The 24,974-nt window shown below is 56.2% G+C and overlaps 1 protein-coding gene across 1 annotated transcript in view; it reads left to right on the top strand.

The window, feature by feature from the left end:
* The first annotated feature begins 3,061 nt into the window (after positions 1–3,061).
* CCDC42 (coiled-coil domain containing 42) overlaps positions 3,062–24,974 on the top strand; it is a 53,263-nt gene continuing 31,350 nt past the window's right edge. The window contains exon 1 of the mRNA XM_062610606.1: positions 3,062–3,153. Coding sequence (XP_062466590.1) covers positions 3,062–3,153 — 92 coding nt within the window. The remainder of the gene's footprint in view (positions 3,154–24,974) is intronic.

Below are 24,974 nucleotides of genomic sequence, written 5' to 3'. Positions count from 1 at the left end.
TGAAGGGGGAAAAAGCAAAGGATATGTTACTGACCATATTGTTACCAAGGACATGACTGAAGCTATGGCACATCAATTAAATAATCTATCCCCAAGCATCATTCATTTCTTGCACAGCCTAAAGAAGTTGCTATACAACTGAGAATCCCTATTCACACAGCAGCCCTCTGAATAAACCAACTGCCACACAAAAGATAACATGATCTGTCAAGTATAACCCCAGACCCAGTACAGTAAACTCAGTATAAACTGGTTCTAATCACACACCAACCAGGGAGAGACAGTACAACAAAGGCAAGAGCTACAAGGAGGAAAAACACACACTTGTCTTCTGTGCCATAGGAAGAAAAGCAAATCCAACAAAAGCTTGTTTGTAAGCTCAACTTCAACTGAACACTTCAAAAGCCAAATATAGATATAAAAACATTAAAGATTTTGAGTGGATAGCTACAGGAACAAGAAGGCAGCAAGAAGATGTTTTAAAATGTGAATCTTCAACTACAGACAAGAACTTGAGCCACTTGGTAGGAGGCAACGAGGTAGCAAAACCTTGCTCACAGTCTTCCTGAAAAGCTTCACTCTGTATTCCTACAGCCTGCTCCTGTTCTCGGTTGGGAGCACTGACATCACCCCATTCCCAGAGAACATCTCCAGATCTCAAGTGCACCGTGAGGCTCAAGACACGGCAAGGACAGACATTAGATTTTAGCCAACAGCTTCATGGGCAATTTGAAGGAGAAAGAAAAACTGCTGACAGCTGCTCCTGCGCGCCCATTGTACCTGCTCGCCTCTCTCTAAGAGACACCACTGCACCTTGAGCTAGGGCTCCTGTCACATCCAGGATTCCTGAAGTGAGCAGTTTCACCTGTAACCGCCTGAGGAGCGGCAAGGTCAGGCCTGACACTGGGTACCCCGGTTATTAAATATGCTGGGGTTTACACACTAGATGTTTTCTTCTGAAGCACGTTACACTGGCTAATGGAGCCTCCTCCTGCAGCTAACCTGGAGGGGAGCTTCAAAAGCGAGGAGGTTTCGCAAACCAGGCTCGTCATCTCTCACAGTGTGGTATGTGCCCTGATGGCAGCTCCACAACACACCCATGCTCAGGAGGCTGTGTAATTACACACAATAGCTGTGTCTCCATCCACACAGGGACACTGGATACACTGTTCAACTTGAATGTAAAGTAAGCATAAAGCCACCGAAGCCCTCGGAGGTTTGAGGAGCAGCAGACCGTTTCCTACAGCCGGCTTCATTCAAACCCAGAGGTGATGACTCAACAGTTAAAGTATTTTAGAGGAGCCTCGGAGAGAACAATTCACCAAGAAAAAGGGAATCGGTGGGGGGACACCTGAGGTGGTAGCTGGGCTCCTCAGCCAGGATAATGAACACATGAGTCAAGGGATGCCACACTGGGCTCAAGAAGCCCCGCAGCGAACAGCCGAGCCTCCCGCCCCAGTGCGGAAAGCCGTTTGTCTCCACGGTGCGAGACCGCAGCTGAAATTCCAACAAAGACCCGACACACCGTCGCTGCCAAGCCTGGGGAAGCTCCCTACACACGCACCACAGAGCTCGGCCGCAGCCCTGCACAGGGAGATGCAGTGAGACCTGGAGGTCAAGCACAGGGCACACCACTAAATCAACCATTCCTCTTCCCCAGCAGAATCGGAGGTGAGGACCAGAATGAGGGCACGGACCGGCTCCAGGCCGCACACACCGAGCACCGAGGGTCACACACAGCTCGGGGTCATTCTTCCACTTCGGCTTTTAAATGCGCAGAGCCCATGACAAAAGACCCCGTGCAGCAGGGAAGCGCGGCGCAGCTCACCCGAACGCAGGGCTGCGCTGCCAACAATGGCATTCAAATCCAACACCCAAACGAGCACATTGCTCATGCAGGAATCCTGCGCTCCCGACGCACGGCGGCTGCAAGGGGGGAACCCTACAGATGTGCGGCTCCTGCACACAAAGGGGCGTGGGGCGGGGACGGGAGCGGATCCCCGCGGCCCGCCCGGCCGCTCCCCAAGGACGGAGGGGCCGGGGCCGCCACCACAGGACAAAGGCGGCGGCCAGAGCGGCTCGGCCCGGGGGGCACCGGGAGCGGCGCGTCCGACCCGACACCCCCCGCCCCATAGCGCGGCCGCGCGCGCCCCCCGCCCGGCCCCGCCCCGCCGGCGCGGGAGAGGCAGAAAATGGCCCCCGCGCCGCCCCGCACCGCTGCGGCCGGGAGCGCGGGGATGCGGCGGGGATGCTGCGGCGGCGCGGGCCGCACAACGGAGCCTTTGTGTGCCGGGCCCGCCGCCCCCGCCCCACCCCCACCCCCCCGCGGGCGGGCCCGGCCGCGCGCCCCCCCTCCCGCAGCTCCCCCCGCCCCGCACAGCCCGGGCCCACCACAGCCACAGCCGCCACAGCCACCACCGCCACCGCCACCGCCTCACCTGGGTCGCGCCCGGCCGCCGCCGCCGCCGCCGTGCCCCGCAGCTCCCGCCGCCCGCTCGCCGCGCGCCTTTAGCGCCACACCGAGCCCTCCGCCCCCCGCGCGCCGCCGCCGCCGGCACCGCCCCCGCCTCCCGCCGCTCTCCCATTGGAAGGCGGCCACGTCCGTTCTCCCCGGCGCGCTCGCCCATTGGTCCGTGGCGCGGCCGCTCTGCAGCCACGGCCATAGCAACCTCCACACGCTACCCTCCAAACCCCGCCCCCCAGCCTCGCCCCGCCCCCTTCGGCGCTCATTGGTTGGACCCGCCCTCCCGGCTGCCCAGTGCGCTTCTCTCATTGGTCAGCCTCAGCGCCGGTCAGAGCGGGCCCCGCCCCGCGCTGCAGCACGCCTGGGGGGGGCGCGGCGCGGTCCCGGCTCTGCAGCGGGCGGCGCGCGCGGTGGTGCAGGGGGAGGCGGCCGCGCGCGTCCCCTCACCCACCCACAGCCCCCTCCCCCCCCGCGGCGGGGTTTTGGGGCAATAAAAGAGGTTTTCGGGTCTCCGCCGACGTGAGCGGTAACGGGAATCCCGGCCCCGGGCCCCGCTGCGGGCCGCTCACGCTCGGCTGAGGTGGGGGCGCCGGGCGGATGGCGGCGCAGCGCGAAGCGCCTGGACCCGGGTCCGCACTCCCGGGAGCTCCGGCGCGGCCGCGGGAGCCGCTCGCAGCGGTCATTGCCCGGTTGGTCAGTGACAGCCAGCCCGCACCGCCTGCTCCTGCCCGAGAGCCGCCCCGCAGCGCCCGCAGCTCCCACAGCACCCACAGCTCCCTACAGCACCCACAGCTCCCTACAACCCCCCACAGCACCCACAGCTCCCTACAGTACCCACAGCTCCCTACAACCCCCCACAGCACCCACAGCCCCCCACAGCACCCACTGTCCCCCACAGCACCCACAGCTCCCTACAGAACCCACAGCTCCCTACAACCCCCCACAGCACCCACAGCTCCCTACAGAACCCACAGCTCCCTACAACCCCCCACAGCACCCACAGCCCCCCACAGCACCCACAGCTCCCTACAGAACCCACAGCTCCCTACAACCCCCCACAGCACCCACAACCCCCTACAGAACCCACAGCTCCCTACAACCCCCACAGCACCCACAGCTCCCCACAGCACCCACAGCTCCCTACAGAACCCACAGCTCCCTACATCCCCCCACAGCACCCACAACCCCCTACAGAACCCACAGCTCCCTACAGTACCCACAGCTCCCTACAACCCCCCACAGCACCCACAGCTCCCTACAACCCCCCACAGCACCCACAGCCCCCTACAGAACCCACAGCTCCCTAAAACCCCCCCAGCACCCACAGAACCCACAGCTCCCTACAGAACCCACAGCTCCCTACAACCCCCCACAGCACCCACAGCCCCCCACAGCACCCACAGCCCCCCACAGCACCCACAGCTCCCTACAGAACCCACAGCTCCCTACAACCCCCCACAGCACCCACAACCCCCTACAGAACCCACAGCTCCCTACAGCACCCACAGCTCCCTACAACCCCCACAGCACCCACAGCTCCCTACAGCACCCACAGCTCCCTACAACCCCCACAGCACCCACAGCTCCCTACAGCACCCACAGCTCCCTACAACCCCAGCTCCCTACAACCCCCCACAGCACCCACAGCTCCCTACAACCCCCCACAGCACCCACAGCCCCCTACAGAACCCACAGCTCCCTACAACCCCCACAGCACCCACAGCTCCCTACAGAACCCACAGCTCCCTACAACCCCCCACAGCACCCACAACACCTACAGTACCCACACTCCCTACAACCCCCACAGCCCCTATAACTCCCTACAGCACCCACAGCTCCCACAGTACCCACTGCACCCACAGCTCCCTACAACCCCCACAGCTCCCATGGCACCCACAGCTCCCTACAGCACCCACAGCTCCGTACAGCTCCCACAGCACCCGCAGTACCCAGAGCCCCTTACAGCACCTTACAGCACCCACAGCTGCCACAGCACCCACAGTACCCAGAGCCCCTTACAGCACCAACAGCACCCACACCTCCCACAGCATCCACAGCCCCCACAGCTTCCACAGCACCCTCTGGCTCCCACACCACCCACAGCACCCACAGCTCCCATAGCACCCACAGCTCCCACAGCACCCACAGATCCCACAGCACCCACAGATCCCCACAGCTCCCACAGCACTTTCTCCTTCCTTGCACCCCATCCCCAGGCTCCGGCAGCCCTCGCCCGTGTGCCAGCAGGGTTTCTGGATGAGACGGGCAGGCAGGAACATCCATTCGCAGCATCCCTGAGGACTTTGGAGAATTCACACCGATCGGGTGTGGGTTACACACCCTCAGGGGGTGCTGGCCTGTGCCCTCCATCACTGCCACCGCCTGGGGTTGAGGGAGGGATGCTCCCCCTCCACTGACTCTGCTGAGGCCACGTCTGGAGCACTGTGTCCAGTGCTAGCTCCTCAGGACAAGAAAGACAAGGAGCTGCTGGAGAGGGTCCAGAGGAGGCCACAAAGACGATCAGGGTTCTGGTGCATCTCTCCTATGACAAGAGGTAGCAGAAGCTGGGCCCGGTTTATCTGGAGAGGAGACCTCATCAATGCAGAGCAGTATCACAAAGGTGGGTGCCAAGAGGATGGGGCCAGGCTCTTGGTGCTCAGTGACAGGACAAGGGTCAATGGTGCATCCAGCCTCCAGGGAATGGGCACACCCTGCTCCCTCCAGCCCCACGCGTGAGCAGTAGCTGAGAGCATCAAGGGTTCCCATCGCTGTGGGTTTCATTCCTCCACCCAGACCAAATGCAAGGGGCTCAGGAGGGTTATTTCAGTGGAAGGAATTTGCCGCAGATCCTTCTGAACAGGACTGAGAGCGGGGTGAGGAGCAGAGAGAAGCGGCAGGAGGAGCATCAAGCATGGCATGGGGCGCAGCTGTGTCGGGGGATCCCAGGAAGGGCTGGGGATGGAAACAAGGATGTCTCCCATTTCCCCTCTGCTTTTATGGACTACCTGCACAAATGGAAGTGTTTCAAAGCAGCACCTGCCATTCCAATACCACTTTGCTTGGTTCAAAAAGGGAGGCGATGAGGTGGGGAGCCAGGCTCCCAGCATGGAGCTGGGAACCCTTGGGTCACCTTGCTCATCTCCACACCCAGATCAGCTCATGCGCAACTCCTGGCGCTTGGATTTCTATGCAAGCCTCCCTCTCAATTACCATGTCAGTGGGAGGCCTCGCACATCCTGTTTCACCGAAAACCCGGGGTGTTGACGGGCAGAGGGAGATGAAAAGCCAGAGGCTGAACTGGTTACTCCCGCCCGGTTTTTGCTTTGCAAGGACGGCCACTCCCGGGGAGCAGAGCGAGGCCAGCACCGAGGCTTTGGGGTGCAGGCACCCGGCATGCAGCATCTCCGGGGCTGCTCAGTTTCCCTTGCTCAGCCACCAGGTTTCCACCAGCGCTCACAGAACGGGTGAGGGCTCTGCCCCGGGATCAGCATCGTGCAGCAGTTACAGTCACCCTTGGGGCGGTGAGCCCTCAGGGTGGTTCAGCACCCATGCCTCGACACCCTCACGCTCCGGGGCAGCACCTCCACATCCTTCAGGCTGCAGTCATAGAAATCCCACTTTTAGCCATACAGGATCCTTTAAAATAAAGAGAGAAACACTGCACAGCAAACGTTATTCTAGATAGGAGCTGTTTGAGAGTTTAGTTTCTTTTAGAAAATGATTTCCATGGAAAATCTTTGAGGATCCTGCAGATGCCATGGGGAGTGTGTCAGGGTTATAACACTGAGTTAGTATTTTTATCACACAATTATTTTTATCCAGGCTGCTGTTATAGGAAGGAATTCCCCAAATCCACTCAATGGCTTTAACCCATAGAAGGAAAGATGATATTTCCCTCTTCCCCAGGGAAAGCAGAAAGAGCAGAGACTGGAAAGAGCTGAAAGAAAAGTCTTTCACAAAGGATTTTTATTGGAAGTAGAAACTCAGCTGGACCCTAATCCTAAAATTGTTTCCCTGCCTTTAAACAGAAGGTTAATGATACCGTTGCTACTAGGGCATGCATGTGCTTAAAGCAAAGCATGTCCCATGGGTGTTTCCAGAGCTGGAACTCAAGCAGGTAAATAAGAACAGCTTGAGCTTAAAGCAATGCTTGAGATTTTTAAAACAATGTGGACAATTTTGGAAGAAATGTTCCATTTGTTTCTAATTTAGAGGCCTTACTACTGGTAGCCTGAATTGGAAAGCTCATCTCCATGCTGGGGGATGTGTGCCTCCATCCCCGCTCCGGTTTGAACATTGCTGGGCAGAACGAACTTCTGCACAGGGAGAACACGCAACCGACACCAACCGCTGTTTGTTCTGTCCCATGTCCCTACCAGCACCTGCACAGAAGCCAAGCAACCCTCGTTCCTTGATTATTTGGCACCTTTGCTTCCTGCAGGGACTGGAGTCCTCCTCCCTGCCCTGCTCCCTGACTGCGGCAGGCTTTGGGCACACTTCCAGAGCCAGCTCTGGCCTCCCCCAGGAGCCCACGTCTCTGCAAATCAGGACATCCTGGCATCTTTCTGGGTCATGTTTTTTCTCCATAGCTTCAAGTACTGAACCATACTGAGCCAGGCGTTAGAGTTAAATGCTTAAATGCGGGAACTGCATATGCACAGACATGGTCTGTGTTTAGGGGTGCTGAGGGGACACATGAATACAATCCATGTGGATCCAGTTTCCAGTTCAAATCCTGACTTGCTGTGGCTTTGAGTGGCCACGGTACCTTCCTTGCCCTTGCTCGCCCTGCAAAGGGAAGAGGCTTCGTTATGCCCATTTGCCATGCCAGGGATGAGAGCACATTTGATGTATAATGTCCTTTGACACCTTCAGAAGGAAGGTGTGAGGAAAAGGTAGGATTGCTCATGTAATTACTGCCGGCTTTGTTGCATGGGATTAAACACAGAGAAGTGGAGGAATAAAAGAAAAATTATTCCACCATAAAATCGCTTTATAGTAAACATTTCTATGGGAGAAGCTTGAAAGGAATTGGAAATTCATGCCTCATGCTTAATGCTGGAGTTTCAAGCTTTCCAAGATGTAATAAATTACAGTAAGATGAGGTTACACTTATTTCTTGAAGCATGCTGCTCTCCAGGGCCGCGCCATTTGTTTTATCTCACATGGCAATAGGAAACGTTCTGAGACAGGAGGTGTTCTCCAGGGCACTGCAGAGGGATCAGCACCAAATATGAGCTTCATCATCTCACCCATCATGTATTTTAGTCCTGGGTAGTTTAAAAAGTTGGCTAAATCAGGCATGGAAAGTCTGCTCCTTACTCACAAAGGGGGATTGCACAAGGGTTGGTTGGACAGGCTGCTGTGAACCTGATGTCAGATCAGCAAAAATAGCCACCTCTGCAGCAAATGAGCCGAGATCAGAGCAGAGAGCGGGAGCTTTGCATCCCCCCAAGCAAGCCTCCAACATCCGCGCGGCCGTTTTCTATCGTGTGGTGCTGGAAACAAAGATGCTCCACGGAACGTCTCAAGCTTCTTCGCACAGGAGGGGCTGAAGCAGTGAACATGGGATGAGATCCATCTCTGATCACCCTGCTGCCATCACGTAGGAGCGAGACCTGGACACGCACAGAGGACCTGTGCTCCCCAGGCCTGGTTTCCTCTATTCCTTTCCCTTTCCTCCATCCGTCACACTGGGAAGGAGCAGAGCTGGAAAGGCAGAGCAGGATTTTTCCACCTTCCGCTCAAGGGTTTGGCATGTGTTTCTCTGCCCTTAAGGAAAAGGAGGGCTCATTCACAAGTCTGTGCTTAAAACCAGCCAGAAAGCTGAACCTCCCTTTTCCCCTCGCAGCAGGATCTGTCCTCCCCCGCCTCGCTCACCACACCCCGGGATTGGGAAGTATCCCCAGGAAATCCACGTGCGGCAGGTTTGGGAGCTGCCCCTTTGCTTCTCTCTAGCTGGGAGCTCGCACTTTGCCAGGCTGGATTCCCACCCCAGTGACACCAGCTCGCACTGCAGAAGCGCCCCTTGTTTGCAGGAGTGTTTATAAGGGAAAAGGATTGAGCTATTATACAGTAGAAAGGTTGGAAAGAGATATTCTCAGTCATCGTGGGATCAGGGTATCTAATTCCATCTGGGACGGGCCTCAGGAGATCATCGACTTCAACCTAGGCAGGATTTTGCAGTCTTCAGAAGGATACAGGAAAGGATTCCCATGGAGCCACTCTCAAAGGGCACATTCCGGTGCCCTGTCCAGAGCTGGCCTTTACTCAGCACAACTGCAAGATTAGGTGCCTGGATGCCAGCAGGACGAGCACATCACACAAACCTCTCCCTAGGGGAAAGATTCCCCTCCTCGCATTCCGGACACGGGGTTTATTTGTAGCCTGCTCTCTCGTGCCCCATCTCCATTTCCCTTCAGCAGGGCTGGAGTATCAGCACTTGTACAGCACCCACCTTGGCTACCCTGGCTGGAAATCCTCTTTATCCCCTCGCTTTCCTTCCCCTGTCCCTCTGGCCATGCTGTGGGGGCTCACAGAATGATTCCTAATTTGAACTAAATGCCCCGTTTACAGCTGGGCAAACCCAGCAGCGGGGTTTGGAGACAAAAGAGAAGCCAAGGAACAGGATTCCCTGCGTGGTCCAGGGTCTGGACTGGCCCTGTGCTGGAGGGGCTGGGCAGAAACCGAGGGGCTGCCCTGGAAGGGGTCACTGCCCCAAAGCTCTTCTAGCAGTGGGGAGCGGGCAGGGGGCAGCTGCCCAGGGCTCATTTACTCACTGACCTGCAGTGGCCCATGGCTGGGCTGAAGAGACCAAACCATTCCTCTCGGGGCAGAACCTCCACTTGGGACCAGTCACTCCCTTGTGGCAGAGATTTAACTAAACCCATCCTTTTTTACCCAATTAAATGATTCAGCAAAGAAGAAACAGTGCTGACATGTTCCCATCAGGGCATAACCTTGGTGGCCATGGGATGAGGAGCAAAGCACAGCAGAGCTGGTCTCAGCAGGGCTGGGGTGGGACACTGAGAATAGAGGGGACATTTTGGCCGGGGCTGCCCCAGGTGTTCCCCAGCCCATGATCTGTGCTGCTGCTGCAACAAGATGGGACCCATGCTGGAAACCAAGCCTGGAAACGCATCCCAGCTCTGCAGATCCCAGCTTCCAGCGCCCCCTCAGCGGCTCTTCGAATGCCCTGATGTGCCATAGAGGAGAAAAACCCATCAGAGCCCACTCTGAGAGCGAATGGTCAAAAGCTGAGCTGAGGATGGCATCTGGCAGACCCCAGGAGAAACCTTCCCCCAGGAGCAGACACCTGGGGTGCCCAGGGCCCATTTTTGAAGACCACACACCTGAAATGCCTCCCTGCCTTGCAGGAAGCCGTGAGCTCCTTGGGGTCCACCCGAGGAGCCCTGGACATGCCCAAGCACGCAGCAGGTCCCACCAGCCTGCCAGCGGTCTCCAGGGCCAGCAGCAGCTTCAGACCTGACCCCGAGAGCTTGTGACTGCTTGGAAAACCACAGGAAAGCATTCCCAAGGCTGACCTCGTGTTCGGACATGGGCACAGGTGCTGCCAGCTCTCCCAGCCCTGCACAACCCTCACCCAGCTCTGCACCTCCAACCATCTCCAGGCCCCTGCGGGTGGCAAGCGCCGGCACGCAGGTCCTGCCCCAGCAATCCCGGTGTGCCAGGGATTTTCCCAGCCTCAGTTGAAGCCTCCTGTCAGGCTCTGCACAGCCTTTAATCGGAGCTGATTTACGGCATTTTTATTGCTGCAGCCAGCCAGCAGTTGGCATGGCAGGCAGCGTTAATATTGCTTGTGCGTTTTGGTATTGAATCACCAGCTTGGAAGGCAACTGCGGGGCTTTTTATAGCTGCCGCCTGCTCAGGAGCAGCCTGGCACCACAGCTCCTCTCTGGTCTCCGAGTGAATACCCCTCAGAGCCAGCAGGACCCCCTCCAGTTGTCCATCCTTGGGCCCAAAGGCTGGGACACAAGCGGGTCTGAGCCCAGAGGGTCAGGGGCTTGTCCTGCTTGGCAGCTCCAGCAGCACGGCCACTGCTCTGGGGCTCCTTGGTTTCTTTCCTGCCCTGTAAGGTTGGCCTTGCCATTTGTGCCTGTGTGTTTTCACCATGGATGTGCAAGTGCTTCTCCCAGAGAGCAAAATGCAGCTTTGCTGGGCTTGGTGCCTGCCTTGGGCACATCCCTCTCACTCCCCAGCTCAGGAGAGCTCAGAGGCTGGGGCAGAAGAGCATGTCCTGTGTCTAGCAGAGACTGTGACAGACCCGGTGGCTGTAGGGTACATCTGTAGGGTACCAGCTCACCCTTTCCATTCATATGTTAATACTTCACTTACTGCTCCCACAGGCATGAAGGATCTCAGTCCTGGTCCAGTTCAACCCCGGTGCAGCTGGCATGATAGTACGCCTGAACGGGGGGGGTGCTGGTTTCCTCCTGTTATCAGTTATCACATGCAGTGTGCTTTAGCGTGTTACATTCAAAGGAGCCACTTGGTCTTTACCAGCCTCCTCCACGGAGTTCCCTCAGGCCCTGGCAGCCAGGCTCACCCTGGGTTGTAGCCCACGGCCACAATCTAATTCAATTTCATTGAATCCAGTTTAATGACTGACTGAACCCTGCTGGTGTAATTAGCAAGCCGATACTCAGCTATGAGCTGGTCATTGAGTTTATACCACGTGTAGCAGCCCCTCCTCTGGGCTGGGGAGGAGGGACCGGAGGGGCCAGAGGGGGATCAATCTGGGCTTGGTCCCAGCTAACGAACCCCTTGGGGCAGATGAGGATGAGCAGGGTGAGGAGCAGTTAACCCCTGGCACAGCCCACATGGCACAGCTCCATCGGCAGATCTGCACCAGTGGATGCCAAAGGGAAAGTGAGCTTGGATATCCCGTTAGGGTGAGGGTGCTCATCCCCTTGTGGCACTGGTGCTGGCCTGAGCACTGCGATCCTGCCAGCAGCATCCAGTCCCACCCGGGCACCTGAAGGCACTCACCAGTCGCGGCAGACACAACTCAGCCATGGGATGCTTGCTTGTTCTCACCAGTGAATGGCACTATCCTGAGCTATCCCTTGCTTGGGAAAGGAGGGAAGCAGCCACAGCCCAGAGCTTGAAGCTGGTGGGTACCACAGAAATGGCTGCCAAGAAGTGCAGAAATACCATTCCTACAACGAGACATCAGGGTCTGAAGGGCAGACATCACGGCAAGCAGGATGCTTCCAGCACAGTCACCTCTCCACTCTCACCAGCATAACCCAGTTCCCACGGCCGTCTCCCTGTTCCTCTGATCATCACCCCATTTTCACCATCATCTCCCCGTTCTGTGATCATCTCCCCATTCTGCAATTGTTGCCCGGTTCCAAGATCATCTCCCTGCTCCCACACAGGCAGCGTTCCCATTTCCCCCATGGTGTGGGTGCAGCCCACATCAGGGGTATGGAGAAACCAGGGACTAACTGCTCCATAACTGCTCCCAGACACAGGGCAGAGCCTTGGTAGAGCTTTAGGACGAAGATAAAGGTGATTTGCAAACCATTCAATGATTTTGGTTTTAATTGGACTTGTGCCTTTTCTCATCTGCTTAAGATGGATGAGATTGGGCTGAACATCTGAACAGGCTGTTTGCAAAGCAAACAGAGTATTAATTACCCTAGATGTTAACCTTGGTCTTTGACTTTGCAGGAAGGCACTGGGGGAAGAAGCTCTGCTCTCACTGAGGGAAGGCCTCTGTTGGGTTCAGCTCACCAGGCATTGCCTTATCACATGGAGTGGTTGCAGCCACCTCCACTTAACCTTCCACAGCCTGGCTGAAGAGACCACACAGCCCAGTTGCATCAGTTTAATGAACCCATCCAGCAATTGACTTTAAGGGAACTTGAGGACAAAGCTGCTGCAGCCTCCCCCACCTCTACTGGAGGGTCTTGGTGCTAGATATTTAAAAGGGGCTTCCTTCCTCCTCATGCATTTACACCTGGGGTTCAAGAGGCTGCAGTGAATGCCTTTTTCAGTACTCAAATGTTTGTCATATCAGTTTATTATTTCTTAGTTGTAGCTTAGTTATCTCTCTGTTGCTGTTCAACCCCCACCAGATCTCTGCAGTGTGGAAACTGAACCTGCTGCTGAGAAAAAGAAAACATCTTCTTTATGTATAGTTTTCTACCTGAACAGCCTCTGCAGGCGCTGCTGAGCCTCCAGGCCAGAGGCAAGGGATTTTTCTATGTAAAATCATGTGGAAATAAGCACAGGGGGGAGAGCTCATACAGGGATTATGTTTAAATAGAATCACAGAACCCCAGCCTGGTTTGTGTTGAAGGGACCTTAAAGCTCCTCCAGCTCCAACCCCTGCCACAGGCAGGGACACCTTCCACTAGAGCAGCTTGCTCCAAGCCCCTGTGTCCAACCTGCCCTTGAACACTGCCAGGGATGGGGCAGCCACAGCTTCTCTGGGCACCCTGTGCCAGCGCCTCAGCACCCTCCCAGGGAAGAGCTTCTGCCTAAGAGCTCAGCTCAGTCTCCCCTCTGGCAGGTTAAAGCCATTCCCCTTGGCCTGTCCCTACAGGCCCTTGTCCAAAGCCCCTCTCCAGGTTTCTTTTAGGCCCCCTACAAGCACGGGCTGATGCTGTTGGAAACAGCTCTGGTAATTATGCAGGTGTGCTGGTGCCATGGCTATCACGGGAGTGCTCATGTTGGGGACAGTGATGGTTTTACACACCCTGAACCAGTGGCTTTGCTTCCTCCCTTGGGGTATCTCAATCCCCAGCTCATGCACCAGAGCTGAGAGTGTGCCCACGGAGCATGGTCCCGGTATCTGTCACTGGTGGCTCCTCATCTCCTCCTGCAGGGCTGAAATTAGGGGATTTCCTTCAACTTGAAGCTCTGCTCATCTCTTCTGTGCTGCTTCATCTCTTTTGGTTTGATCTGCACCATTGGAATGGTCTGCACCATTCAAAACCATTACTGCTCAGTGCCATAGGAACGGTGTTAAGCTTGAAAAGGGGCAAATTTAGATTAGACATTAGGGAGAAGTGCTGAGGCGCTGGCACAGGGTGCCCAGAGAAGCTGTGGCTGCCCCATCCCTGGCAGTGTTCAAGGGCAGGTTGGACACAGGCTTGGAGCAAGCTGCTCTAGTGGAAGGTGTCCCTGCCTGTGGCAGGGGTTGGATCTGGAGGAGCTTTAAGGTCTCTTCAACCCAAACCAGGCTGGAGTTCTGAGTAGCTGCAAACTGGTTGTGGCCGGGCAGGTCCTGTTCACTGGGAGATGCTTTCACAGCTCCGTTCCCAGCTCAGGTTTCCCAAAGGAAGCAGTGCTGCAGAAGAGAGCTTTCAGCAGGGCCCCCGCCCAGGTCCCCGTGTGGAGTCCCTGCCTGGGCTGTGTGCGGCGTTGGTGCAGCCAGCAAGCACCACGTTCAGCAGCATCCTGGCTCACCCGCACCCACCCGTGTCCCCAGCAACCAGGGCCAGGAGGAGGGCGGCTGCTTTCAGAGGGTCAGGGCATGGCCCCTCAACCCCCCAAGCTTTGGGCAGCTGGGGAGAAAGCAGGTGGGTTTTCAGGAGAGATGGGCAATGCCTGAGCTCCTGCTTGGGCTCCTGCCTCAGCAGCAGGGGACCGGGATGCGCTGGTGATCCCAGGGCTCCTGGAGAAGCGCGATGGAGCTCAGGGCTCAAACTGCGGCTGCATCTCTTCACAGCGCTGCTCCTTCTCTGGGAAAACCCCTGGTTTATCTGGTAAGGGCTCAGCCCTCCCTTAAAGCCCATGGCCGGGCCAGTGCCAGGTCACAGCATCACCGTATGTGTAGCAGCGCACACTCATGTGGCTGCTGTGGCCACTTGGCTGCCCTGCCTCTGCCTTCCCAAAGGCACTGTTCCTTTGCCTGCCCGTGTGCTCCCAGCAGGCCGGGTGCAGGGGGTGTGGGAGCAATGCAGCAGCACAATTCACCTTGTCACCCCTGCACAGCAGCAAGAAAAGCCTTCCCCAGCTCCAGGGTACCTGCAGGTTACCCCACACCTAACACAGGGCTCACACATCTCTCCCGAAGCAGGGGAGCATGAACTCCCCCTTTATTGTGCCCCACCGAAGGTACCCCTACTGTGATGTGCCCCTGGACCAGGCACCTCCTCACCTGGGGCACTGGGAACCCCAGGAAGCATCTGGGTCCTCTGGATCTACCTCGGTGTCTCACACCTCCTCCCCCAGCCTCTCCTCCCAGGAATGCTGCGAATGCAAAAGCTGAGAGCTGCCCAAACCAGCTTTTACCCTTATATAGTATCTGCTTACACTCTTCCCTCCCAAAAGCCGGGCTGGAAAAGCCTGATGACAGTGTGGGAAGATAAAGGGCCGCTGACAGAGAGGGGATAAATATTTGTCATTTTCCATCACTTTGTAGGAGCAGGCATCAAGGATCACAGGAACCTGCAACTGAACTGGATTCCAATCTGATTAGCTGCAGTGCTGCTGACTTAACCCTTCTGCAGCCACCCACCTGCCGAGCCAGCGTGGGGCTCCCAGCACCAAAGAGGTGAACGCTGGTACATCCAGGGAGCAAACTGTCACCAGGGATTAACTGCAAGTCCAAGGGCACAGTGCGGCACGCCACTGGTTCCAAGGACTGGATGCACACAGTGGGTGACGGCTGGAAGAGGGTCCTCGAGCAAAGCCCCCTTGCAGAGAGGGTGCTGGCTGTGCCGAGGGGCTGACGTGGCATCTTTGGTCTGGACTGAGCCCTTCTCTCCTGGTATCAGTGTTGGGGGTACCCGTGTGCTGGCAATGCTTCCCAGCAAACAGCCCAGCAGCAGAGCCTGGCTTTGCCATGCACACCCCCCAACCCGTCTGCTTGCCCCCCATCCCTGAACGCTGCACATGAGCCTTGCAGCAAACAGGCACATCCTCCCTCTGCCCATCGGCACAGGGGCCACAGCTCCTACACCCGCCTGCCCTGTGCTACAGCTCCAGTCTCTCCAACATGGGCTGCTTGGCCCCAGCTCCCACTGGCCTTTAGTGGGCCGGTCCCCACTTTGGCAGTGCTGCTGTGACCAGATGTGTCCCTGCAGCAGAAACACTTGCGGTGGGCAGCAGCCCTGGCTGCAAAGCAGATGGGAAAGGGCATGGCCCTGGATGCCCACAGGCACTCCATGGCCTGACGCACCCATCACCAGCTCTGCCAGCTCAGACAATCAGTCAACTGCAGTCTTCCCTTCAGACACACAGGAATTGCATTTCCTCCTTCGTTTTTATGTCCTCTGGGTCTCTGGGTCTCTCATCCTCACTCCTCCTTGAGAATAACCAAGCCCTGCCTGTGTAGGGCTGGACCACACAGATCCCTGCATGGGAGCTGGCTGCAAATGTATTTACTAATTCACCATATAGAGCCCCCCTTTTCTCTCCTTTGCTGGGGGTGCTGCTCTGCTCCACAGAGGAGGACCTGGATTAGATGTAACCCGCTTTTAAAGACGTGTTTCATTTCTCCCTTTGCACTACAGGTGACTGGTGCCTGATCTCTGCATTCCTGACATGCCTGAAATTCCCTGACGATTAACCTCAGCTCTGAATTTCCTGGATTTATAACATTTAGGTTTAGGTTAGTAGCAATGACCTTGTAATATTATTCACCCCAAACTACTGGTATCTGAGCTCCCCCTTGACTCCAGTTTAACACCATTTTCTGCACGTAACATACATACAAGTTTCACTGTTTCTATTCAAATTCATCTGAAATCCTGGGCTGAGGGAGTGTGAATGAGACTGGCTTTGCTCAGCAATCTCTCCCTCTCACACAGACACACTCTGCAGCTTGGTGGGATTCAGACCTGATATGAATCTGAGCATCAGGCTCCCCAGGGCAGGGCTGCAGTCACCGTCCCTGCAAGTGTTCATACCCCATGGAGACGAGGCCTCAGTGCCATGGGTTAGCGGTGGCCTTGGCAGTGCTGGGAACGGTTGGGCTGGATGAGCTTAAAGGGCTTTTCCAACCCAGTTGGTTCTATGATCCTCCAGCTCCCCACACAGCGCCCCAGCCTCTCATCCCATGGCCACGGCCTCTCCCGCACTGTCAGCCTGTGCCTGCTGGGAACACCTCCGGCAGGACAATTCTCCATCACTTGTGCCTTTCCCCAGCGCCTGCCAGCCCCGCTCCCAGCCACCAGCTCTTTCCTTCCCAGCACTGAAGAAGTCCCTTAAACATTCCTAAGCTGCTGGGCTGTGGTGCAGAGCTCTCCCACTCGCAAGAGATGGGGCACGTGGTGAGCAGGGGAAATGCAGCTCAGCTCCCAGGGCTGCACTGGGGGATGTCACTTTGCACCAGCTGGAAACGTGGCCTGTGCTGCTTGAACGAGTGTTCCATAGAGTCACAGAATCAGCCGGGTTGGAAAAGCCCTTCAAGCTCATCCAGTCCAACCCTTACCCCAGCCCTGCCAAGGCCACCCCTAACCCATGGCACTGAGGCCTCGTCCCCACGCTGTGTGAGCACTTGCAGGGACGGTGACTGCAGCCCTGCCCTGGGCAGCCTGTTCCAATGCCTGAGCACCCTCTGGGGCAGGAATTGTTCCTCAGCTCCATCTAAACCTGCCCTGGCGCAGCTTGAGGCCGTTTCCTCTTGTCCTGTCACTGTTTCCTGGTAATAACTGCAGGGCAACTGGGTAAAGGGTAGAAACCTGGGAGGCCCCTGAAGGCAAATACCTGCGTGTGTTTCACAGTGCGGTTCAGGTCTGATCCTGGTCTGGGCATGAGAGGGGCCGGTGGCTCCTCGCTGGCTCCATGCCCACGGGGGATGGAGGATGCTCACGGTGTGAGCAGTGCAGCGCACGGCCGCGTCCTGCCCTTATCCCACATCAAGGGTACCTGCCCCGCCTCCGGCCGGGTGGAGGCCAGGCCTGAGTCAGGATGGGTGCAGCCCTGCCCCTGCTCGCTCAGCGGTTCCCTATCGGCCCCAGCATCGCTTTGCCTCTGAGGGAGCTGCTGCAGATCAGCGGTGCTGAGCAGGTCTGAGCAGCCTCCCCGGTGCTGCAGCAGGGCAGCCCTGGCTCGGCTCAGCTTCCTGCCCTGCTGGAGCCATCCCTGCTGGGACGTGCTGCAGGCCCGCAGGAGGAGTGAGGAGGCGCAGACACAGTGGTCCTGTGCCAGACCCATCCTCAAGATGCGCAGACACTGCCGAGGAGTGTGGTCTACTCCAGCACCCGTTCAGTCCAACCTCTGCAGCTGCCCACATTTACTGGCCTGGGAGATGCTTTGGTGACACAGCCACAGAGGTGATGCTGACACACCTGGATGTGGCTATTTTAACCTGGATGTGGATGTTTTCACCTTCCCCTCTTTGCCCTGTGACACCCCAGCAGGTGTGTTCCCCCTAGTTGTACCATATTTCCAATTTCCAAAGCAGAGCAAAAGCTTCTCCACTTGAAATAGTTTTGTCCTGGAATGTTCCCCCTTTGCTTCCTTTTACAGAAAATGTTCTGGGATTCAGATTTTTGTAAAAAAAAACAAAAACAAACCAAAACCTTACCAAGAAGTGAAATAATCCCTGCACAGAAACCCTCCCAGGTCCATGTGCCCTGTGTGCATCCTGCAGTGTGCATCCTGCAGCGCATCTTTGGGAGCCTCCTGGCTCAGCATCATGAGATCTCAGCATGCTGCTGGCCTCCTGTGCCCTCCTGCTAACCCAGGGACACCAGATGCCAGGTGGGGGGACCCTGCAAAGAGCTGGAAAAGCATCTAGTGCCATCAGCACAGGAGGGACAGGTTAGAGCTGCAAAGGAGGCTGAGCTCCTGCGTCTCAGCTGCAACAGAAATGGTCTCATGGAAAAGAAAAGAGGGGGGTTTCCTTTGCTGAAACCTGGTGGATTTGCCCTTGTTTTCTGCTGAATGAGAAATAAAAGATTAAACCTTGGGGTTGTGGCTGCATTTGCTTGTCCTGGAGACAGTACAGGGGAAGCTCTGCAAACTCCTGGGCTGAGAATCATCCCTATTCCAAACCCCTTCCCACTGCTCCTGCCCAGGGGATGAGTGGGTCCCATTTCCCAGCCATGACATGGAGCTGATCCAGATGTGCATTTCTTTGCAATAGCTGAAGGAGCAAATAACTAAAGCCAAGTCATCATGCATCAAAGTGGGAAGAGGTCTTGTAATCAAATGGTGCTTGGACAGGCCCTGTGAGTAATGCCATCTACACCAGCAGTCCTGTAAGACAGGGTCTGCATGTGTCCCTCAGCCCTTTTTCACCATGTCCATGCTGCTCTTCATCCTGCAGCCCTACAAGCCAAACTCACTCTTCCTCTTCCAGCACCTTTGAGCCCCTCAAGTAACCACCACCACAAGCAGTGGCATCTCTCAGACAGAGAAACCTCAACTTTCCATGTCCCCAGGAGCTGAACCAGTTCTAGGTCTGGGACCAAGGGTCATCAACACCATCCTCTTGCCTGTAGCCAATGCCTTCAAAAGTGACTTTTGGGCCTGCAAATGGAGGCAACCAGACAGAGCGTGGAGAGCGTTTCCTAAACCTGCTCGTTGCCTTGCTCCCAGCCCAGCCAAACCAGGGCGAGCGGTGCTACCTGACCGGTTCCCATCCAGCCTGGCTGGTTTGGCTCTTGTCTTGCTGGCGAGACAACTATATTTTCTGGTTTTACTTGCAGCAGCTTTCATGTGGGATGAGCCTGTTGGCTGATCTGCTTGTACATCATAGCTCCAGCACAGACTGGGACTGGGGGAGCTTCCATGGACACATGGATCTATGGCTGCGCAGTCAGAGTTGCCTTCTCACCAGTAACAACCACTGCTCGGGCACTGGGAATATCCCAGTCTAGGTGGCCATGTATCCACATTGTTCCCTATGTGTGGTAGCTCTGGAAGGTCTCCAGTGCAACAACACCGCTTCGCTTCCCATGGCTGGGCACGGGATGCTCAACCAAAGGGCATCTGTGCCCATACCTTCACCACTAGACCTGCCTTCTTCTGCCAAGGCATGTCTAGGGTCAGTGACAGAGCTAAAAGGCAAGGAACCAAACCCAAGCATCCCAACTGCTCCTCCTCTCCATTTTTCTCCACCCGGCCTGGCTCTCCATAAAGGAAGGCTTAATCAAGGCTGTTACAGTTAACTTGAAAGGACCCTGCAGCATAAATTCATGAACCTAAACATAACCAGTTCCAGGTTAGTAATGAGCGCATTTCAGTGTGCATTGCAGGTGCATCCTGGGAGCTCTGAAACAAGTACAGGATCAGCAAGAAAAATATCTGGAAGGGACAGCAGGGGTTTCAGAGGACTCTGGATTATTGCTGTCTGCCTCGTTAGAACCACTCCGCTACTGGGAAGCCTTAGGGAATTGTGGCAAAATCCTCAGATTTCATCTCCTACCTCAGAAGTGAGGACCCCCATAGCTCCTGTGTCACAGGGCTGGCTGGACCATCCCAGTACGAGCGTGGACAAGCCACTTCATCCCGTGCCTCATTTTCTCCTTCTCTACAACGGCAGCGGTGTTCCCGTGCCTTGGAGGGGTGATGAATATTTGCACAGAGCTTTGGTGTTCAGGGATGGAGGGATGAAGTCCCTGTGAAATGCTGTGGTGCTCCCCCTGCTCTGAGTCACGCTCAGGTCAGTGACCGTGGGGAGCATTCCCAGCATGGTTCGGGGCCAGCACTTGATGAGAGTCAGCCTGGGGAAGTGCTCCATGCAGAACGTGATAAATCACAGCTTTCGCTGAATCCCCCCAGGGGAAACTTGAAGCTGCTTTGTCCAAGCTTGTTAAGTTGCAATACATTAAACAAGGAGGCAACTCATGTCTTCCAGGAGCTGAAACTCTTCCTCGAACCTCCTTCTGCCCCTCTACTCTGCTCTTTCGAGGCCCCACTTGCAGCACTGTGTGTAGTGCTGGTGTCCTCGCTGTAAGAAGGCCATGGAGCTGTTGGAGCAAGTCCAGAGGAGGCCACAAGGACGATCAGGGCCTGGAGCACCTCCTGTATGGAGGCAGGCTGAGAACACTGGGGCTGTTCAGCCTGGAGAAGAGAAGCTGTGTGGAGACCTCAGAGCAGCTTCCAGTGTGTGAAGGGGGCTACAAGGGTGCTGGAGAGGGACTCTTCATCAGGGACTGGAGGGATAGGACACGGGGTGATGGGTTCAAACTGAAACAGGGGAAGTCAGGTTAGATCTAAGGCAGAAGCTCTTCCCTGTGAGGGTGCTGAGGCGCTGGCACAGGGTGCCCAGCGAAGCTGTGGCTGCCCCATCCCTGGCAGTGTTCAAGGCCAGGTTGGACACAGGGGCTTGGAGCAAGCTGCTCTAGTGGAAGGGGTCCCTGCCCGTGGCAGAGGTTGGATCTGGGGGAGCTTTAAGGTCCTTTATACCCCAAACCATTCTATGATTCTAGGACACGTCATGGGATGTGATGGTCCTTCCTGGGAGCCAGGAGCTGGTGGCCCTTGGGCAGAGCTGGGGTCTGAAGTGTATGCCAGGATGAGATTAGCAAGCCTATTTTGGTGGGGAACATGGTCTCCTGGAATTGTTTTTCTCTTCTCTCTGCGGTTTGCCCAGTGTTCTCTCTGTCCCTCTGCTCTCAGCCCCTCTCACATCTCCTGCAGAGAGCCTCCCAGCCAGCTTCCTGGAGATACACACTGGGCCTGAACCTTTGTTGGTCAAAGCCAGTGTCCCTATGATGCTCCTGTGATGTTGGCTCCAGGGTGCAGTGACCCCAGGGGTGCCCATGCTGTTGGCAGCAGTGCCAAGGAAGGGGTTACCTTGCCCTGAGCCTTGCCAGGGACAGGAGGTCCACGTAGTGGTGGACCAAAGCTTATACCTCCCTTGCCCTCATTCGCTCTTTCTCCCGTCAGTTTCCTGCAGTCTGTGATTTTCCAGCCATCCTCACCAGTGATTTACCTGGAAGTCTTGTCTCCCTCCCCATCCCGTCACAACCTCCTGTTTCAGGTACGGTCAGAATCAGACAAAGCAGGTTCTTCCTGTGGCACTCAAGGTCTCTGCCTGGAGGTGAATCTGGTACCTGATCTCCAGGACACGCGCTCACCTGATGGTGCAGGAGCAGAGCTGGCCCCGCTCAGAGCCAGGCAGTGAGAAAGGGCTGGTTCCAGGCACTGCAGCCTCCCAGCAGCGGGGATGTGCGCAGGAAGATGTGTTTGTGTTCCCAGCTCCTTCCCCTGCATCCCACGGCAGGCGCTGGGCTGACAGCAGGAGCCCTGCTGGGCCACCTCCTGATGGGCCATTCCAGCACGGGCTGGGAAGGGCTGGTCTGGAATCTGCCGAGTCCCAGATCCCAGCGTGGGGCAGTGGTGGGAGCAAGGGCTGCTGCATGGGCAGCCCTGCTGGTGCTGTGCTGCTGCTGAAGGACAGGGACGCTGCTGGGGAAGGTCCAGGCAAGGCACCGTGCTCCTGAGAGCTGCTGAGAAAGGTCTGGCTGTACCACTGAGACCCTCTGCTCTGTGGCGGTGGCCACAGGACACGGAGGTGTTGGGTCTGAGCCATGGCAGTGGATCACAGAACCCCAGCCTGGTTTGTGTTGGAAGGGACCTCAAAGCTCCTCCAGTTCCAACTCCAGAGCTCATCTCAGTCTCCCCTCGGGCAGGTTAAAGCCATTCCCCTTGACCTGTCCCTACATCCCTTGTCCCAAGCCCCTCTCCAGGTTTCCTGCAGCCCCTTCAGGCACTGGAGCTGCTCTCAGGTCTCCCCTTTAGGAGCCTTCTCTTCTCCAGGCTGCCCCAGCCCAGCTCTCTCAGCCTGGCTCCAGAGCAGAGCTGCTCCAGCCCTTGCAGCATCTCTATGGCCTCCTCTGACCTTGCTCCAACAGCTCCATGTCCCTCTTGTACTGGGGGCTCCAGAGGACAGCATGGGGTGGGTATCCAGGAGGGTTTGTTTGAGCCAGCTTGGCCCTGATGTGCTGTAAGAACACCCACGTTAGCGACCACCATCTCCAGGCAAGGGCAGCTCCCAACAGGTCTGGGTCTCACCCAGCCCCAGACCAGCACCCAGGGAGGTGCCCACGCTCACTGCCTCCCTCCTCTGCACAAGACTGCGCAGTGGAGAAACGGTGCCCGCCGCTGCTGCAGGGGCTCCCTACATCATTGTGCTGTACCAGAGCAGCGGGTCTCTGCCACAGCCCCAGGCTCTGAAGCATCTGAGTCTTCCATAGGATTGGGAGAAAATGAGCCAGGAAAATACAGAGTGGAAGGATGGAGCAGTGAAAGCTCCAGAGGAGAAACTCCCTGAGCGTGGAGAGAGGGTTTAAACGATGCAGTGGTTAAATGCTGTGTGTGCAGGTTCTGGAGGCCAACAGGAAGGGAGGGGTGGAGGCAGCCTGATTTCAGCACTTGACTCTCTTAATAATGGCTTTTGTGTAACTCCGTGAAAGCCAGCAATAAAAGTGCTGGAGGAGTCTCTGGTATCCTGCGCCCAGCAGGCAAATGGGACTGGGAGAGATGCTTTTATAGTGGAAGATGCAAGAAGGCGAAGCCCAGGTGGGAGCTGAGAACCAGCCATGCAGCTTGGCAAGGAGGCAAACCACGTCCCCAGCACAAAACCAAACTGTGGCAAAACCCCAGAGCCACAGAGCAAGCACACAGACCTGGTCTGCCCAGTCTGGAGCGAGCTGAAAGGCACCCAGGGATGCATGAGGGAGATGCTGGACTTGCCACCCCGTGCTCATCCCCACTGAGGAGCTGAGCTGTTGGAGCACAAAGGTACAAAGTGAAAACCACACAGCTGAGAGCTCTGTAAATGTGACCAAGTTCCTGTCTGCAGCAAGTGCCTGGGGCAAAGGCTCCATAGCTGCACGCTTGGTAGCTGCAGGACAAGAGCTGCAGAGGACATGTAGAGGAAGATGAGGACATCTTCCCTTGACCTGAAGAACACCCAGCTCTGTGCAAAGAGCTGGAAGAGCCCAGCGGTGCCCCAGTGCCTCCCCATAGGAAGGGCTAAGAGAAAAGCCAGCAGCACATTGCTGTGGACACCCTGGTGAGGGTGGAGGTGTGCAGTGACAATCACCGCACAGCAGCAGGCATAGCCTCCACTCACGCCCAGACCCAGCGTGCTGTGCATGTAGGAGGAATATTTCCACTGCTTCCAAGGGGAAAAATTCTGGGAGGTGACTCATGCCAAGTATTATGTGGTGTGCATTAACTGGCAGGTAGGCTTGGAAAAACAGGACCGATCCCATGAGCACTGAGCTCTCCTTTAGGATGTACTGACCTCACTGCTGGCTGGGTGGTAGGCAGCACTGAGGGGCTAGCAAAATAAAGTAAAGCCATTTATGATGGTGTTTGGGGCCTTTCACTTTATACAGGTGGTGTTTGGAGTTGGAAAGAGTAGAGGAACACAGTCCATGGGTCTGAGCCACTCCTGAACAGCCAGAGCTGCTGGACTCAGTCAAAAAACTGAGGACAACAGAATAAACCATCTACAATGAAAACAACACAGCTGAGTGAGGAGTTGCAAGGTGTGAAGGGTCAGGGTGAGGGTATGGCAGCAGCCCCCTCCGATGGCAGAATACAAGAGACCTTCCGATGTGAGTGGTGTTGGGAGCCGGGTCCCTGCTCTAGAAGCTTCAATCACTGCTGGGACTGGCATGAGGTCCATGTGGGGAGCGTCTGGTTCCCCAGGAGGTATGAGATGAGCTTAAAACTGCACAGGAAAGCAAGCCTGGGGTGCTCCTGGGAGGGGAAGACCTGGTTTGCGTGTGACAGACCCTCTGCCCCAAAGGCTGGGACCTCATTTAACTTCCCAGTGGGAATTGCTCCATGGCCATTACATAGCCTTTAATTCTCTTGCAAAGTGGGGGGAGCCCAGGAGGACACCGAGACCCACCACCATCAACAGCATCGCTGAACTCGGACACCAACTTGTTGCTGGAGCTCCAAACCCCCAGCGCAGGAGGAACCACCACCAATATTTCATGTCTTTATTTACAGGAAGCCCATATTAGTGAAACCTGCTTGACAAACAGCCCCCACAAGACTGCAGAAATACCTTTTCCATCTGTAAACGGGCTGTTAATAGGAGAAGATTTAGTGGTTTCAAATGCACTTCAAGAGCCTGTGATAAAAGTGTGTGGGAGCAAAGTCCAGAGCTGAACTAATGCTTCTCTGCTGGATCAAAACCGCCCATCTGGACTCCAGCAGGATGCAGACTGAGTGCCAGAGCTACTGCTGGAGGGGAGGCTGCCGGAGCTGCTGCGGTATTACCCCAGCGCTGTTTCTTGTTTAGTGGGGGCTCTTAATACCCAGTAGGGTCTTGTTTAAAGACCGGTGATTCAGAAGCAGAAACAAGGTCTAAAGGATATATTTAGCATGGGAAATGTAAGATAAAGGCCAGAAATATTTTTAACTGAACTCCAGTGAACACAGAGATAGGGAAGGATGTGAGGGCTCGCTGCGTGTGCCAGAAATAGAGTACATCAAGGAAAATAACCTGTAACAATGGCGCAGGAAAAGCTTATCTGCAGGAGCAAAGTAGCACAGGCTGCTTTATACTGCCTGGAAAAGAAACCAAACCAAACCTAAACAAAAAGATGACCTT

This window comes from Pezoporus occidentalis, unplaced genomic scaffold (assembly GCF_034315485.1).
Source record: "Pezoporus occidentalis ecotype Australia unplaced genomic scaffold, CSIRO_AGI_Poc_V1 ctg148, whole genome shotgun sequence".
NCBI lineage: Eukaryota > Metazoa > Chordata > Aves > Psittaciformes > Psittacidae > Pezoporus > Pezoporus occidentalis.
This window is presented reverse-complemented; position numbering and strand designations above follow the sequence as displayed.